Source organism: Petaurus breviceps, unplaced genomic scaffold (assembly GCF_028583685.1).
Source record: "Petaurus breviceps papuanus isolate PSGF00001 unplaced genomic scaffold, PetGlider_PUasm1.0 126, whole genome shotgun sequence".
NCBI lineage: Eukaryota > Metazoa > Chordata > Mammalia > Diprotodontia > Petauridae > Petaurus > Petaurus breviceps.
In genome coordinates, this window is record NW_027185655.1 from 34987114 (window position 1) to 35006372 (window position 19259).

The following is a 19259-nucleotide window of genomic DNA, read 5'->3' on the forward strand; positions in this document are numbered from 1 at the left end:
AAGAAAAGAAAAGAAAAGAAAAGAAAAGAAAAGAAAAGAAAAGAAAAAGAAAAAGGATATTTAATGAACTCAAAGACTTTCAAGTATTTGTGACAAAAACTTCAGAACTTAAGAGAAAATTTGACATACAAAATCCAGGAGAAATAGAAGGTAAACATTAAAGACCAATTAAAAGGGACTCAATAAGGTCAAATTGTTTACTTTGTATATGTGAAAATATTAGCAATATTTGGGTAGTTTGAAAGAAAGGCTTGGGCTAAATTGAGTATGATGGGATGATTCTAAAAAAATGAAAACTGTAGGGGGAGATAAAAAGGGGTAATTATCTCATACAAATGAGGCATAAAGGAAAAAACTGATAAAGAAGAAATTAGCAGAAGACAGGGAGGGTAGCATTGCAACCTTATTCTCCAATGAGAATGGGTTTAAAAAGGGAACACTCTCTTGTATGTGTGTATATGTATACATGTATATAAGTACATATATAGAGAGATACACACACAGAGACACACACATATATATATATACATATATGTGTGTATAAAAGTCTTTTAAATTCAGAAAGAAATAAGATGGCAAGGGGATAGGGTGGGGGGAAAGGGTAAGGAAGAGACACCTAGAAAGGGGTAGGTTAAGGAACAGGAAGGCAAGGCAGTGGGTAGAAGGAAGCAGAGGAGTGAGAAGGAATTGTGTAAATAAGGGTAAGAAGGATAGTGAGGAAAAATTGGAAGGATGAAAATACACAAGTAATTATAGCTTAGAATGTAAATGGGACAAATTTATCCACAAAATGGAAACAGATAGCAGATTAAAAATTTAACTACAACAACATGTTGCTTTCAGGAAACATCGTAAAAATGAGAGATACACACAAAGATAAAATAAAGGGCAGAGTAGAATTTAGTATGTAAAAAAAGTCAGGATAGTAATCATGATTTCAAAGTAAAAGTAAAAATAGTATTTAATCAGAAGTGAAAAACAGAAATTACACTGTCATCAATATTATTCAATATCTTTTTAGATCATTTAAAATACCTAGACAGTATAAAATAACTGAACATATACCTGCCAAAAAAAGACACAGGAACTAAATGAACATACACATACATCACTTTTTACACAAATAAACTTAGATTTAAATAATTAAATAATATTTATTGTTCATGGGTAGGTAAGGCCAATATAATTTTTTTTAAATGACAGTTTTACCTAATCTATTTATTCAAAGTCATCCCAATTAAATTATTTAAAAAAATATTTTACTGAGTTAGAAAAAATAACAACAAAGTTCATTTGGAAGAACAAAAGGTCAGGAACTTGAAAGAAACCAGGGGAAAAAAAAGATCTAAAGGAAGCAGATTCAGCAGTATTGGACTTTAAACTATATTATTATAAGTTGAAAGCATTGTTGAAGTGTAAAAAGGATAATTTTGATTTTAAATTAAAATTTTCTTATATAAATAAAACCTATGTAGCCAAAAATAGAAGGAATGCAGAATATTAGGGAAAAAAACATTCACAGACAAGCTCTCAGATAGGATGTGACTGGGTTGAATACTGCTGTGATGTAGGAAATGATGAGCTGATTGATTAATAAAAACATGGAAAGACTTGCACTTATGAAGGAAGACAGTATATCAGAGAAACAAATGATAAGGGAAAATAAGCATAGTATGGTCTTACATATATGTGTATGAGAATATATGTGTAGGTTTATAGATATCTATATATGTGTATATATAGATCCATGCTTTCTTTAGGGTGCTGGGGGGGAGGAAGGGGTAAAAACAACATAAAAAGTGCACAGCAGAGAACAAAAGAAAACTCACAAGAAAGAAAAGTTGGGTAGCTTTCATATAATCTCTTTTTTTTTTTGGAGGGGGAGAGGTAGGGCAATTGGGGTTAAGTGACTTGTGCAAGGTCACACGGCTAGTTTTTTGTGTTAAGTGTCAGAGGCCGGATTTGAACTCAGGTCCTCCTGACTCCAGGGCTAGTGCTCTATTCACTGTGCCACCTAGCCTCCTCCACTGGGCAGCTTTGAAAACAATTTGTAGTATTATATAGGTTTTCTTGAAATGGAAATTTATTGTTTTATACTGAATCCTCTCTTATGGTCAACTGCGTACATAGCATTTTTCTTTTTTTCTCATTTTGTATGTAAGTTTAAAATAAAAAATTTTACCAAAAACAACAACCAAAACTGTAGCCGTGTGGTTTTAGGGGCCTGCTCTAGAACAGACCCATGATTACGCTGACAGAAGTAACTCTTATTCAGGAAGCTCCCTTTACCCAGGCAAATCAGCACCTGTGGTGCAGTCACATGGTAATGCTGAAAGGTTAAGCTATTTGTCCAGTAACAAAGAAGAGTCAGAAACTGGGCTCGAATTCAGTTCTCCCTGACTCTGAGGTCAGCTCTCTATCACCCACTACACACACCATCCTGCCCCTCAAGTATGTTCATGAATCCCAATAACTAAAGCTGAGCTGATCTTTTCCCTTCTACTGGAAATACCTTAAGTAAGTTCAATGAGACTTGTAGACAAAAGGCATTTAATAAGCATTTATTACATAACCGATTAAATAAAGGATATATGTTGGTTCTATGGCTTTATCATGCATCACACCACTGTTTTTCTTTGGGAGAAGATGTGCAGGTCATACAACAGATGCCCCCTAGAAATGGTAGCCTTTGGGTTTTCATTTCATTCTCCATAAATAAGCCACTAACGAGTTAATGAGCACATTGATCCCACATTTTAAATGTTTCCCCCTCCATCTTCTGCACTTTTTTCTTAAGCCAAGTACGCCTTTGAACATTAAGACGTTCCTATTTTTAATGTACCTATTAAATTGTTATCTGAACAGCACCCATCCCAAGCATGCAGACCAACACAGAACATTCTGGCAACACTTGAGAACCAAGCTGCGAAGCCTGGTTTTTATGTGCAGAGTAAAAGACATTTTAGGGCATTAAACCACCATTTTGTAGAAAGACAAACCTTTAAACAATTTATAGCACCAGTAAAATCTAGATTTAAAAACAGCATTTAAAACATCACTTCAGATTAAAAACAGCAGCAGAAAGTCTTACTTCCTTCAGCCACAAGAAGGCTGGTTAAAAGGCAATGCTAGCAGGCCATCTAGTGACCATTTCAAGGTTAGAAAGAACTCCTATCCCAAAGCCCAGATCCTCATATACACTACAATAAGCACATAATAGTGACTTGAACAATCACACATACGCAAACCAAAAGGGAACAAGGACTGCAGGTACTGCAGAGTCTGCAATTGTGAATAGAGGAGGGATCCATGTCAGGCAGAAGCTACCTGTGGACACTGATATCCTGAGGCTGGTTTACTATTGATGGCTGTGTGAGAAACATATCCAGATCTCCTCAGACAAAACAAAACAAACCTCTAATAGAAACACATTAAAAGGGGCACTCGAAACAGAAATCCCTCCACAACATATCCTCACAATACTAAAGTATTCAGAATCATTCACTGGAACATAAACTTCTAAAGAACAGGCAGGGTCTGACTCATTTTTTGTGTCCCCAGCACTTAGCTCAGGGCCCTCTACTCCTTCATATTCTCATTCTCTCCCTCTCCCCCCCCCCCCCCTCTCTCTCTCTCTCTCTCTGTGTCTCGCTGTCTTTGACCCTGTGAATCTCTACATTAGCAAATTTTCTGTAACTGATGGTCCTAAGATTTCCCTGGGTGATGAACTTCTAAGTGGACCTGCCCAGGGTCACAGGACTAGTATGTGTTAAGAGAAAGTCTTGAACTCACGTTTTCATGACTCCAAAGTCTACCTGCTATTAGCTACACCAAAATGTGGCATTTTATTTATCATTTACTATATTGTTCACATAACTTTTAATTATTACACTGCTTAAATCCAACTTTATCGATTAGAGACTGAACCCAGGATGCCGCCCTGACCTCAGTAACTCCCAGGAATGCTGCAGATGGTTACAAGGAATTTTGGATTCCTCCAGATCCCAGATCCACCCCAAATAGTCTTGCTCTGGGTCCCCACACCCAGGTCTCCTTTTGGGCCCATCCAGGCTTGTGTTCTGAGCCTGTTTGGGACCGAATTTTACTTTTATTTGTTTATATTTTCTAATATTAATCTCAATTCACCTTAATCCCAAGTTGCCCTCTTGGCAAAATTGCATACAGGTAGTTCACATTCTTTTGTCTAAATACTATATGATATAAACCTTCCAGAGCTTGGAAAGGGGGAGCCACACCTCCTTTCCAGTCCATTCTCCTTTACCAAATGACCTAATAAATTTCTTTCTTAAACTATTTCATATTTGGGGTTTTCACTCATGAACAACAATATCTACTCTCCCTATGTATGTAGTAGGTGCTTAATGGTAAAAGTTTATTAAAGATCTCTGGGCACCTAATGGTCTGTTCATCTAGCACCGTTTCCTCCCCAAACAAACCAAAAAAAAAAAAAAAAAGAATTAATTTCTTTGCTGGGTAGAGAGAAGACAAAATATAGGAACAGGTTATTGTTCATCAGGAAACTGGATTTTCAAGGAAGCCCTACAAAATCTGTCTTGGGAAAGCATATCTAATTAAATGTGCCTCAATCTCATTATTAGATACTAACAAATTCAGCTCTTCCTTTCCTTACCCTCTTTTACCCAGATTATCAAAAGCCTCCTAATCGGTCTCCTTAGGAACAACTAGGAAACACATCTGGCCTCAGACACTTACGAGCCATGTGACCCCGGGAAAGGCACTCAACCCTGTTTGCTTCAGTTTCCTCATCCATAAAATAAGCTGGAGAAGGAAACAGCAAACCACTCCGGTATCTTTGCTGAGAAAAAAAAGCAAATGGAGTCATGGAAAGTCAGGCATACCTGAAAAATGACAGTAACAACTGGTCTCCTTGCTTGTCCTACCCTTACAGAGCAGCCAAAGGGACTTTCCACATGCATATACCAAACCATGTCACTCTCCTACACAAAAAACTCCTGTGACACTACTGCTTCTAACTTCCTTCACTTAACTTTCAAAGTCCTTTACAGCCTGCTCCAATCTATTTTTTCCAACTTCACTATATAGTATTTATCCTCCCACACTCTGGGGCCCAGCCAAAAGGTCATTCATGTGGTATTCCATCTCTGATGCTAAGGTCTCTGAGTGGCCTAGAATGCACACCATCTTCACCTCTGCCCCACAGAATCCCTCTCTTCCTCCAAGACCCTGCTCAAGTCCCACTTTGTTGTGTTGTTTTTATTTTTGGAGGGGAGAAGGCAGGGCGATTGGAGCTAAGTGACTTGCCCAAGGTCACACAGCTAGCAAGTGTCAAGTGTCTGAGGCCACGTTTGAACTCAAGTCCTCCTGACTCCAGGGCTGGTGCTCTACTCACTGTGCCACCTAGCCGCCCCTCCAGCCCCACTTTGAACTTAAAATCTTTCCTGAAACCCAAAATGCCAGTGCCCTCATTCCCTAACTTGAATTTAACTTTATTGTATTTTTCCTCCTTATATCGATTCTGTTTCTACTCAAGTACATGTCCTTATTGTCTTCCTCTCACCCTCATTAGGAAGTAAACTCCTTAACAGCAATGATTACTTCAATCTTTTTATTTCATCCTCAGTGCCTCACACAGTGACTGGCACAGTAGGCTTTGTAACTGATTATTTCACTCTCTCAAATAATATCCAGGGCCTGGTAGACTTTCCCCATATGCTAGTAATCCCCAACTTAAAATGTAAAGTCAAATCTTCCTCTAATTGTTCTAAAAATGTTGTCCAAACTTTTTTTATTGTATACCCCAAAAGCAAATAAGTTCCTAAGCCTGTACTCCCATTTGGTATAGTTATTTAGAAATTATATGCATGTATTATTATTCCATTTTATGTCACAAAAATGTAAAAAAAAAAATAAAATAAAAAAGAACACTCTAGAGAGATCAAAAAGGTTTCTTGTATTGTTGAAAAGTAAAATTTATTTTAAGATATTATTTCCTTTACATCTCATCCTTTTAATAATTCTTAGTATTAATAGCAATGTGACCGAGTTTGCATCATCATTTGTTTTAATTCTTTCAATGCAGTGACTTGAAGGTTTGGCTCTACAATGAGTTTATTTCAAAACTTGGTCATGGCTAGAACAGTCATCTCATAAAGAGCTGTAAATCACATGGAAGAAGTACAACTTTGGCTACACAACTAAATAAATCACAATATTCACCTTTCAGTCCAGCCACCAATTATGTAAAGGATTTTGCTGAAATGCAGTGCATAAATTTCCATCCTCACAGATGACAATCAGTTATTCTCGAACACTAACTTAACTGAACTGCATTACCTTATTTTTAACAAGACAGTTCAAACCTGACTGAAATTCTTCATTTAGAAGATTTTTTAAACCACAGGTTAGGAAATTTTGTTGCCAAAGTTTTTTAAATATGCAGAAGAGAGTTTGTATAGGTAACAACACACTTAGATCATTTGGTAACAAAATCTCATAAAATGGAAACATTTCAATTTCTGTTTCCAGAGAATTTTTATAGGTGACAAACTTACATTGTTTGGCAACTAAATTACATAAGGATGGACACATTTCAAATAAAGATGATCTGAGGTAACACATAAAAGACTTACAGAAATGCTATTACGATTTATTATTTCCAACCAGCTCTTTTCAAAGTTCTCTCTCCTCAGCGTGAATCCTTTTCATTCATTTCAAAAAGCAGCTACTTTCCCATTGTAAAAAAAGTGACTTTTACCTTAAGCGAACTGATTATGTGCATTTTTTTCCCAAACTCTCTACTAGGCCACATACTACTATAGCCTCTTAGCATCACAGAAACAGTAGGTTTCACTCATCTATGAGTAGGGCAACACCAGACTTTGCCCCCAGATAGCCAATGAGGTTCTGTGCGGTAGAACATATTTTCATGGTTACTTTCTGTCCAATCTGACTAGACAATGACTGTTTTTACCTCTTAATGTGATAAAGATGTCGTACTTGGAGTAGAAGGGTCAGCTCTCCCATGTTCTTCTCACCCACATTATTAGTATTATTTTCAATAATCAGTTTCTGGGAAAGAATCTTTTTAAGCTGATTGTCAATTTTGTGAGGGTTAGCTTAGTTAAAACTAGATAATCTAACCTAAAAATACACTTAGCTGGGTTCTAGTAAATTATAACAAGTCATATTACAGTGACAGGGAAGATAGCTTAAACACCTGCCAGATGTATCTGATGTATAGACTAAGCGAGGGAGCAGGTGTCAATCCATACATTAAGCATTATGAAATTGTAGGTGGGTTTTTCAAGATTTTAAAACACTATAAATAGGAATATTGACCAGATATATAACTTCACTGTTATGAAGAACTTCCAATGGGCAATGAACAGGGTCATGGAGCTAGTATGATTAAAAGGTGGGATTTGAATTGGGGAGGGGGAATATGGGAGAAAAAGGAAGAGAGAGAAAGGAGGGAGGGAGGGAGGGAGAGGGGGGGAGAAGGGAAAAGAGGGAGAGAGGCAGAGTGGGGGAAAGGAAGGGAGGGAAGAGAGAGAGGGAGGAGGGGGAGAAGAAGTGGAGAGGGAGAAAAAGGGGGAAGGGAGAAGAAGAGAGGGAGGGAGAGGGAGAGAGGGGGAGAAAGAGGGAAAGAGAGAGAGATGCACAGAAAAAGATACACAGCCTATGAAGGAGAAAGGAATTCTGAATGTCTTTGCCATTAATCATTTTAACTGTAATGTCTAGAGAATACATACAATTAAAATTAGCTATGAGGGCTGTTATATGCTCTCTCACAGACTTCAAGAGCTTAACTAATACATACAATCAGCCTCACAAGTTTTAGCAACTACTTTGCCAAGAATACCATACATTCTGTGCAGCAAAGGAGGAAATGTTAAGAGACTGTTTATAATGTTTAAAACTGTGAAATTTTTAAAGTAGAAATATTATTGGTCTAAGAAACCAGTTCAACAAGCATGTATTAACTGCCTAAAAGCCACAAAGCAGTGCACCAGGCACTGGAGATTCAAAGACAAAACTAAGCAGTCCTCGTCTTCACGGAGTCTATGCTACTCACTGGGAAGACACAACATGAACGTGGTTAAGCTAACACAAGAAAATTCAAAGTGAAAGCACTAATAGCACTAATAATCTGCTGTAGACAGCAGGGCCTGAGCTGAGCTGGGAATTGCTAGGCAGCTAAGGATACTAAGTGGGGCAGCTGGATGGCACAATGGATAGAGTGCTGGGCTTAGAGTCAGGAAGATTCATCTTCCTGAATTCAACTCTGGCTGCAGCCAGTGACTAGCTGGGTGACCCTAGGTTAGTCACTTAACCCTGTTTGCCTCACTTCCTCTTCTGTAAAACGAGCTGGGGAAAGAAATGGCAAACCACTCCAGTATCTTTGCCAAGAAAACTTCAAATGGGCTCACAAAGAGTCAGACATGATTGAAATGACTAAACAACAAAGGACTCTAAGAAGTAAAGAGAAGGATGGAGTGAATCCAGGCCAGAAGAGGGCAGCTCTTCCCCAGTCATAGGACATTTTAGATAGACTGTAAAATCCTTGAAGAAGAAGAATAAGAAACAAGTCCAGGAAGGTAGGGTGAAGTCATATTACGGCAGACTTTAAAGGTCAGGCTACAGATTTTAACCTAGGGGTGTTAGGGGGCTCCCAAAGCTTTATTAGGCAGGAATATGTGTCTCCTAATGATGAAAAGCAACAGGATTTCTCTCAAAGTTTCCCTTCTAAAATGTTTGGTGGGCAATTTCTCTGCATAGGTGGTGGCACAGATGTACACACATATAGGTGTCTAACAGGGTTTTCCTTTATTAGCAATGTGCTATGGTTCTTATTATATATACCGTCCATGCAGACTCACCCACAGTATCTTAGGATCCCAAACAACTATTAAAAAAGCTCATTTCCTCCAGACAAAATGGGACTTTATTTCAATCAATAAGCATTTAAGTGCTTAATATGTACCAGACTATGAGTTAGACATGGGGAATGCAAAATTAAAGAACGACAAAAGGGGGCGGCTAGGTGGTGCAGTGAGTAGAGCACTGGCCCTGGAGTCAGGAGGACCTGAGTTCAAATGCAGCCTCAGACACTTGACACACTTACTAGCCTTGTGACCGTGGGCAAGTCACTTAACCCCAATTGCCCTCCAAAAAGTAAAAAAAAAAAAAAAAAAGAATTAAAAAAAACTCACTCTTCTTAAGGAGCTTCCTGCATAGTCCTACTTTACCACTTCATCATGGCCCAGCAGCGACCCTGGGTTCTCAAAGGCCGAAGCAACAAAGCACAGTAGTAGGACGTCCTACACCAAGTTCAAGTACAGGCCTGGCAAGGAAGTCCCAGGAGTCCTTTCCCCATCCCCTCTGCTGATAATCTCTTCCCCTAAAATGAGGATCCTTCAACTGGAGACTGGGAATTGTTTAACAAATGTATTTCAACTTATCACAATGCCTGGAACATAGCAGGCACTTTCTAAGTGTTTACTGACTGATGGAACTGGCTTCCTTCACAATCCTATGTATTTTATTTTATGTATTTAAGACAGTAGCTTTATTAGACTGTCAAAAGGGTGCAGGACACACACAAAAAGGCTAATTGCCAATGACCTAAGACTATCTCCCACTTACACGGTATATATTTAGTATGTATGTAACCATTTCCATGCTGTCTCTCCTATTAGAATGTCTACTCTTGAACAGTAGGAACCATGTTTTTGCCTTTCTTTGTATTTCAAGTGCCTGCACAGTGCCTCCACATAGTAATGGCTTAATAAACATTTGCTGACTTTACTCGTTGAATTGGAGCAATCCATATTATTTCTAAATGCCCACGTCTTTATTTGCCTGGCATATATTAAGCAATTAGTAAACACTTGCTGATTTTAGTTCTGCTGAATTGCAGCAATTCTGTCAAGGCAATCCACATGACTTCTACTGGCTGATTATTGCACCTGGCACACCCTGTGTGTAATCCATGCTGGTGACTGACTCGTCCAAGCTAAGTTCAGAGAGTTCAGAATTCCCTGAGTGGCCAGCTGGTGATGAATCTGGGAGCCATCACAACCGGAGGCCATCTACCAAGTCACAGAGTAGCTGCAATCCTGCCTTAGGGAAGGAAGTACCCACGCCAGCCAAGACAAGCACAGATCCTCTGAGGGCAAGAGCCGGAAGAGCCGGATATGAGTCACAGATCTGCTCTGTACTAGAAGGATGGGACAAAGAAGAAACCACTTACCCTCAGGGAGCCCATCTCCTAGAAGGAGGAGAGCAAAAGCCACCCTCCGGGTGGGGAGAGAGGCAGAAAGAACAAACAAGAGAGCCCAGAGGAAAAGGCTTCATAAACTGAGACAATGACAGGTAAAGTGAGAACAGCAGCAACACCTGGAAAATTACTGAACCTCCTGACCCTCCACTGGTCCTTCTGGGAAATGACAGCCGTGACTTAGTGACGTGGCACAAGGGGAAAGAATGCTAGATGGGGAGTCTAAGAACCGGGGTTCCAATCTGCCACTTCCTTCCTTAAGTTCTCAGGGCCTGTCTCATTCCTCCTCTGTAAAGTAATGCAGCTGAAGACAGAGCACCACTCTGATTCACAAAACTTGAGTTCAGATCCTGCCTCTGATTCTTATTTATCTGTTTAACCTTGGACAAGTCCTATAACTCCCCTGGACAGACCTCAGTTTCATCATCTTAAAATGTGAGGGCTGGACTGGACAGACTTCTGAGTCTCCTTCCAACTCTGATCATATGGTCGGTTCTATGACATCAAAACATTCCTTCCATTTCTAAATCTATGATCTTATACTCTACATATAAAGAAGAATAATGAATTTCATTAAATCAGGGTTTTATTATTAACTTTCTTATGGAGAAACAAATCATTTGTTCACTGAAGTAAAAACTTGACTTAATTGCAACCATCATTTAATGAAAATATTTACCTTGGATACCACAACTAGGTCTGTGTCCCAAAGATTTGAAAGAAAAGGAAAAGTATTTATATGTACAAAAAATATTCATAGGAGTTCTGTTTGTGGTGACAAAGAACTGAGGGGATGTTCATCAGCTGGGGAATGGCTGAACGTGTATGACTGTGGTGGAATACTATGGGCTATAAGAAATGACAAGCAAAATGGCTTCAGAAGAACCTGGAAAGACTTATATGAACCGATGCAAAATGATGTGAATAAAACCAGAAGAACACTGGAGACTGTAACAGCATTATTCTAAGGATGATCAACTGTGAAAAACTTAGTTACTCTGATCCAGACAATGATCCACGACACTTCCAAAGGACCCATAATGCAAAATGAGATCCACCTCTAGAGAGAAAACTGATGAAATGAGTGAATTATTTTTTATATTTTATATATAAATATATATGTGCATATATATATTTTTGTTTTCCCATTATTTTTCTTGCTTTTTCTTTATTTTACACATGGCTAATATAGAAATATGTTTTACATAACTTCACATCTATAACAGGCATCAATATTGTTTGCCTTTCTCAATGTGGGAGGGGCTAGAGGGAGAGAATTTTGAACTTAAAATTTTAAAAATAAATTTTAAAATAAACATTAAAAAATAAAAAATAATATTTAACTTGGGTCAAAAGTCCTAAAAACATTAAGTCTATCATTAATGTCAAATGAGAATTTTGACAAATAGACACCTCCTTATTGTCTCATTGGAAAAAAAAAAATTTTTTTTTTTTAAAGCAATCGGGGTTAAGTAACTTGCTCAAGGTTACACAGCCAGTTATTTCTGGGTGTGGTGCTGAGTGTCTGAGCCCGGGATTCGATCTCCAGATCATCCCAACACTGGAGCCGGTGCTCTTACTCGCTGAGCCACCTGGCCGTCCCTAAGCAATTGGGGTTAAGTAACTTGCTCAAGGTTACACGGCCAGGTGTTCCTGGGTGGGTGCTAAGTGTCTGAGCCCGGGATTCGATCTTCAGGTCATTCTGACACTGGAGTCGGTGCTCTCACTCGCTGTGCTACCTGGCCACCCCAACAAATTTATTTTTAAAGAAGAGTTCCTCTTGGGACTTACATTTTGTCCTTATAACCCACCTTTGGCATCATTTGCATTCGGGTTTTTAAAATAACAATTCATGACCTTGTACATATGACCTCTGTTTTGCCTCACTTGCACACTTGACTCCCAGGGTCCCCTCAATGACCTCTCCTTACCCTTTCTTGAAGCAGCTCTACAACTTGCTGGATGCAATCATTTACATCACAAGAATCGGTTTTCAGCACCAACTCGGGGGCCTCCGGTTTTTCATACTCAGAATCAATCCCAGTGAAGCCTATTAATAAAAGTGGAGAGAAAAGAATTTAAACACACACACACACACACACACACACACGTTCTCCAGCTCAGACTCACTGCTAACTGATTCAGTGCTGACAGTCACACTTTGCCATAAGTACATACACAACAAAATGGAACCTGGCTCACTGACGTAACATTTCTGCTAAAGTATGGCAGGGGCTGCTTGGTTTTCCTTTGGGTGGGTTTTCTGGGTAGAAAGGGGCTGTTCTGCTTTATTTCTTCATTAAACATGTGCATCAAAATACAATTTTATGTAACTTCTCTGACAGTCTGAGAGGGCATGGGGTGGGTTCAATATAATTGGTGAGCCAGAGTTTATTTATAAGAATCAATTAAGAAACATTGACTACATGCCAGGCACTGTACTGGGAACTGGGGAAGTAATGCATGAATGATAGGAGTTTACACTCTAACAAGGGAAATAAGAAGAATGTATATGAAAACATACAGAATAAATAGAAAATTAAACATACAAGTAGGTGCCACGTAGTTAAATACAAGGTAATCTGAAAAGGACACCACTAGAAGTTAGGGGGATCAGGGAAGACCTCCTGCAGAAGCTCAGGCATCAAAGAAAGAGACTCCAAGAAGGAGAAATAAGGAGGGGGTGCATTCCAGGCATGGGGAAACAGATAATACAAAGGTAGAGAGATAGCACATAGTGTTGTGTGTGAGACAGAGGAAGAGAGAAAATGCCAATCTGGCCAGATCCTCAGGCCAAAGAAAGCACAGAAGTTAACCTTTCTCTCTTGAGCCCAAAGAAAGCCAAGTTGACAACAATGTCAACTCTATCAAAGCTGCATGTAGATTATCCACAGATTTTAAGTCTACTCTAGTTTCCTTCTGCCAGCCAGCACACTAACTACTACATCTCTTTTTAACCAATTAGTAAATGTTAAAGGAGTAGAAATCAAAAACATAAATTAAACATAAGGTAAATTTGCCATCCACTCTCATAAAACATATTATAGTCAAATATAAATGATTTGTTAGCTACTAGTAGTATTTATGGTTAAAGAGGCAGCATGCCACAATAGAGTCCTTGGATTAGAATAAGGAAAACAGGGTCAAATCTCAGCTTTGACAAGAACTAGCTATGTGACCCTGAGCAAATCACTTACACTCTGTGTCTCCAGGAATTCCTTATCAAGTACATCACAGTCAGGCTGGAACCTGCAAGAAGTCAGATCCCATACCAGGAAATCCCCCACACTGCTAAAAATCATAGGCACTTTGCATATCTGAATGCTATTTATGACTATTAGACACATACTAATAATGACCAATAGCAGAAATAAGTGAGAAGAAACTATTTTCTAGAACAGAAATGGCTGACTTCTTTCTGCTAACTTATAAGATGCATTTCGAACTGGATAAGGGATCACTGGAAAGTAACTCAAACTTTTCATGCCCCAGGCAACTCCTGAGAATTCTGAGTCAGGCCACAAACCCTTTCCAACCTTGGTATCACCTCATTTCACACCTAGCCACTTTGGGATGCAGACAGCAAGAATTCTAAGGGATCTTAAGTAAGCTATTTAAATTCACTGTCATTAAGGCAAAGCACTTCTTAAAAGTGTTCATTAAAATGCTCCAGTCAAACAAGTCTTTACAATGTGCACAATTAGAGTGCCCATTTTGTGGGACACAATGCACTAGAGAATGAAGGAGAGACAAAGATAAATAAAACATGGTCCTATCCCTCAAAAGCTTATAATTTAATTTCTGCGTAGGCTCAAAACAAGGTCAAAAACTAAGGACAAACTGTTGGGAGGAGGTCTTACATTCCTCTCCAAATAGGTTTATGTCACAATCTATTACAAAAGATCTGTGGTATCGTTAGTATGAACATAACAAGACCTCCTCCTGAGAAGGTCACAATTCAATATCTTGGATCCAGATCTTAACCTAAAGTCTATGAACTTTTTTTGGAGGGGGCATGTTAATATTTTGGTAACTATATATCAATATAATGGGTTTCCTTTGTAAATCACTATTTTTTGTATTTTATTTTATGCATTTAAAAACAATTCTGAGAAGGTGTCCATAGTGTTCACCAGATTGCCAGAAGGGTCCATGATACCAGAGGTTAAGACACCCGGCCTAAAATGGTTTCAAAAGTTGCAATGGCCAAAAGAAATGTATCATTGCATGGTCAGCCTTCTGGTCATGAATATAATAGAGAGAATGAGGGGGAAAACTGACTGTGGTTAGAATATTTAATTCAACAAAAAGTTAGGAGGACTTTTTACAGTTAATATACTCCTTAAGTGACCTCAATAAAGTGACTTTGTGTCTCAGTCTCCTCTGCAATGAGAGAATCTCACTGACTCATCCCATATTTAAATAGTAACTCTTTAAGGAGTGACAATCTCCCAAATGCTAATGACAAGCACTATGGAGAAGCTTTTGTCAAGAGTCTGTAACAGAGACAGGCCTAGAAGGAACACTCGCGGAGTACAAGCTCCCATGGCAACTGTGCCCTCTCGTAGCACCTATGACTCATGATCACCTGTTCCTTGGTTTGAAAATCAACAGGTGCACTTGCACTACTTCAACCAGGTGACCTGTTGAATTACTGAAGTGATCTAGTTTTTTATTTTATAAACATGTTTTGCTTGACCACGCACAACTGTTACAGGGTTTTTCCCCCCAAGGGGATTAGGGGTGGGGAAAACAGATTTTGTTAACCCCAAATTAAACCAAATTTAAAAAAATACTTCAAGGACCTCTGATTTTGCTACTAGAGGCACAGATCATAACTACTCTGTGACAGCAGACCAGAGGATCACAGAATTAGAGCTGAACCACAGAGGCTCCTGAATGCAACCCGCCTCATTTTATTAAACTGAATCAGAGGATAAGACTTTCAGTGGCTTGCATGAGGTCACACAGCTAGTAAAGTGTCAGGAAGGGTTGAATTCAAGTCTTCCTGACTTCAGTCTTGAAGTTCCTGGAAACAAAAAATTCATCTCAGAGTAGGCAGCCTGGTAACAAACTCCTCTTGACTTAGATGTGTCCACAGATAACACACAATAGGTGTCTGGGGCTGGACTTTCTATCCCTCCAGCTTTATAAGACAGAGTCAGCAGTCCACTGGCATCATCTTCAAGTACTGCCTGAGGCCACACAGCTGTGTTCACCTCCAAATTATGATGAGATTTCAAAAGAACATTTTAGAAAACTGAAACTAAGCTTCCTACACCCCCAAACCATGACTTGTCCTAGAGTCCTAGGATCAGAATAGACCAAGTCTACATTCTCTTTAACAAGTCTTCCCTTAAACAGCTTAAGAAAGTTCTCAGCCCCTACCACCAGTTAAGCACACGCAATTCCTTCAACTATGCATCACCTGATGCAGACCCTCCTCCTCTTGGCTGACACCCTCTGGATATGCTCTGGCACTCAGAATCCAACTGAAGACTCCAGATGTGGCCAAGACCAGTTTAGTGCACTATAGGATGGCTGTAAATTCTTATCATCCAGAGACTTTACTTCATCTACCAAGGTAGCTTGCTAATGAAGTCTACCACTTAATATTTAAACAAGGTATATTGAGTTTGCTATCAACCCAGACAGGCAGCAACATGGCATTGTGAAAAGAATGCTGGTCTTGGAATCAGAAGGCCTGAGTTCAAATCTGGCCTTGCACACTAGCTGTGTGGCCTCAGGCAAGCCATCTAACCTGTGTCTCACACAGCCACAGTTACAAATCTCATTTGTAAAATAAATAATAATAACACCCACCACTTGTAACTGTTAGATCAAATGAGTATGAGCTTTACATGTATGTAACGTGCTTTGCAAACTTTAAAATACTTCATTACTATTAACCCTGCTCCTCAACAAACACATTCCTCAAAACTGTACTCATACAAGGGATTTTCTGAATAAGGCAGAATTTTATATTCACCCCAACTAGAATGTTATCTTGTGATTTGGGGTCTGGAGTTCACATTAAATTTTGATTCTGTCATTTATCATCAGTTACTCCTGACATTCCTGAAATCATTTATAAAAAACCAGTGACAGTCAGTATGCTTGCCATCTTGGGGTGGAAGATAGGGGAGAGATGGGGAGAAAATTTGGAACTCAAAATCTTGTGGCAATGAATGTTGAAAACTAAAATAAATAAATGAAATTTTTAAAAAAAGAAGAAGAAAAAACAGTGACAGAGCCCGATGGCCTTCCCCTAGAAACCTCCTCAGAGGTGAACAAAAGGGTATCATTCAGCGCTCTTTGGGTAAGGTTGTTCAACCAGCTGCAAAATCTGCCCGAGAAATACTATGATTCCATGATTTCATCCTTATAGCCACAAAAATACTAAGGGTTCCTGTCATTTTTTTTTTTACCAAATTTACCATTTTACACATCCAGTTCTAAGTCAGAATGAGGAAGCACAGAGTAAGAAGTGGACAAGAGTGCTAAAGTCAGAGCCAAGAAAGCCCGAGTTCAAACCCTGCCTCAGACACTATATAACCACCCACTAGTCCACTAATTTCTTCAGTCATAGTTTCCTCATCAGAAGAACAGTGATGACACCTCTAGCAGATGTCTCAGAATGCTGCTGCAAAGAACCAATGAGCTCTTCTCCGTAAGGAGCTTTGCCAACTTGGCTACGCTATAAAACTGTCATCTCTTTAGACCCAGGTCTAAGGGACTGGTCGGCCAGAGGCACTAGATGGCGCACTGGACTTGGGAGTCAGGGAGCTGAGAGCTCCAATCCAGCCCAGCCACTTAGCTGTGTGTCCTGGGCAAGTCAGGCTCTGACCTGCCTGCCTCAAGCTTCCTTTCTTGTAAAATGCCGATGATAAAAGCACCTACCTCTCAGGGTTTTGTGAGGACAAAATGGCATTTGGAGAGTGATTTGCAAACTTTAAATAGTTATATAAATGCCAGTTGAGTAACTTTACCAAATAAGAAAATTAACTCTGAAAATGACTTGGTTCCTAATTATTATATTCTTTTCTAAATGTTCACCGGCCATTCTGATTATGTGTTCTAGAATTGTGCCAAGAATTTACATGGAAGGGGCGGCCAGGTGGCTCAGCGATCAGTGTCGGGATGACCTGGATCAAATCCCGGCTCAGATACTCAGCACCACACCCAGAAACAACTGGCCTTGTAACCTTGAGCAAGTTACTGTAATGGGAATATAAATTTAAAGATCTTCCCTGCCCCTAGGCTAAAGGGCACCTGGAGCCTGGGGTGGGAGGCTTGTTTTTCAGTAGATACTTCTTGATTGGCCAGTGAGTCAATAAGGTTGTTACATTCTCTGAGCCAGGAGAAGGCTATATAAGCCCTGATGTGTAGCTTTGTTTTGGGACTCACTTTGAGAAGTATTCTGTGATTTGATCTGAATTCTGGGAAGCCGTTGTTGAGAGTCCCCCGGCTTTGAAAAACCCAGAATGTGGAAACCCAGATGTTGACTGGGTATGGATGTAATGGTTGGACAGTTTGGAAAGCTGTCTACTTGATGTTTCTGTCTTGATAATTATGCCTGTATACTTTGAGGTTCAGGGTGCTGACCTTTTCTCCTGAACAAGGTAAATGATGTATGTCTGACTGATTAAAGTAAGCTTGTTAACCCATTTTGAGTTGCTTTCCTTTAACAAAGCAGATCCAAGAACCTGTGTGAGCAGGCACCCTGGGGACACTGGGGTGCTTGCTGCAACACTGCTACAGTTACTTAACCCCGATTGCTTTTAAAAAAAAAAAAAAAAGAGAATTTACATGAAGGTGCTGGTCATTAGCCTCCAGAATCCACTTCCTTCACCTTTTTTTGAATATCAAATCTCCTGGCACCTTCCATTCTCCAGATTTCTCAACCCATACTAATTAGGGTCATAGTCATTTTATATAGTATTTATCAAAAGCAATTTTGTGGGAGACATTGCACTAAGTGCTCAGGATATAAAGATGTAAATGAATTCCTTTCCCCAAAGACTTTAAAATCTACTAGAGGGGAATACAAAATGTTATTTCAAAGAATTATAACAGAAGATGGACTGTGACCGGAACAGGAGAGAAGGAAGGGGAACACATTCAGTTAGGCAGAATGAGGAAAGGATTCATGGAGGGGAAAACTACTTGAACAAAGCCTTGAAGGGACAAAAGGATACCAATGGGCAGAGATAAGCAGTGAGTAGTTCCAGGAATGGGGAGCAGCTTGTACAATTGCATGAAGACATGGGAGAACATGTCAAACTTAAGAAACAGCAGACAGTACAGCTTAACTGGGACATTAAAAAATGGCAAAAACAAGAGTAATTAAACCTGAAAAGGCAAGAGCAGGGTACGGGGCCTTAAACTCAAGACATTATGCTCGGTGCTGTATAAATATTATCTCACTTGATCCTCATAACAACCCTGAGGGGGAAGGAAGTTTCACTTGAGGAAAGGAGAGGTCATGAGACAGACAGAAGCTAAGTGATTACCAGGGCCTGGATTTGTATTCAGGTCTTCCTGATTCCAACCACTTCTGCACCTTGAGAGGAGGCCCCATTTCCTATTTGTCTTTCTGTCCCAGTGCCTGGCACACTTCTGCTCTAGTTACAACGTTATCATCACAATAAGAAATCCCCAAGTACATAATTCCCTCTGCCAAGGCAGATCAGCAAACAAATGGCCAGCAGCTTGTAACTTTAAAGAGAAGTCTGGGCATCCCTGAGCAGCCAGTGACCTGGCCAGCATCTATCACTCAACATGGGAGGGCAGGTCCTATCCACTACCCCCGGCCCCCAGCAAGCACTGATTAAGTTAGTCATTGTCTCCTCAAGTTCTGGTCCCTCTCGTATCACCAGCCAATTTCTCCTTATTCTTAATGAAGTCAAGGGTAGCAGCCTCCCCTCAGGGCTTCCTCTAACCCCAGAGACACTAAACCATCAAGGAATCAAGGAGA

The 19259-nt window shown here is 39.6% G+C and overlaps 1 protein-coding gene across 4 annotated transcripts in view; it reads right to left on the reverse strand.

The window, feature by feature from the left end:
* Positions 1 to 19259, reverse strand: part of PAPSS1 (3'-phosphoadenosine 5'-phosphosulfate synthase 1) — a 524017-nt gene that overhangs the window by 78656 nt on the left and 426102 nt on the right. For all 4 annotated transcript variants that reach the window (XM_069094889.1, XM_069094871.1, XM_069094880.1 and 1 more), the window contains one exon: positions 12214 to 12332. In XM_069094889.1, coding sequence (XP_068950990.1) covers positions 12214 to 12332 — 119 coding nt within the window. The remainder of the gene's footprint in view (positions 1 to 12213; positions 12333 to 19259) is intronic.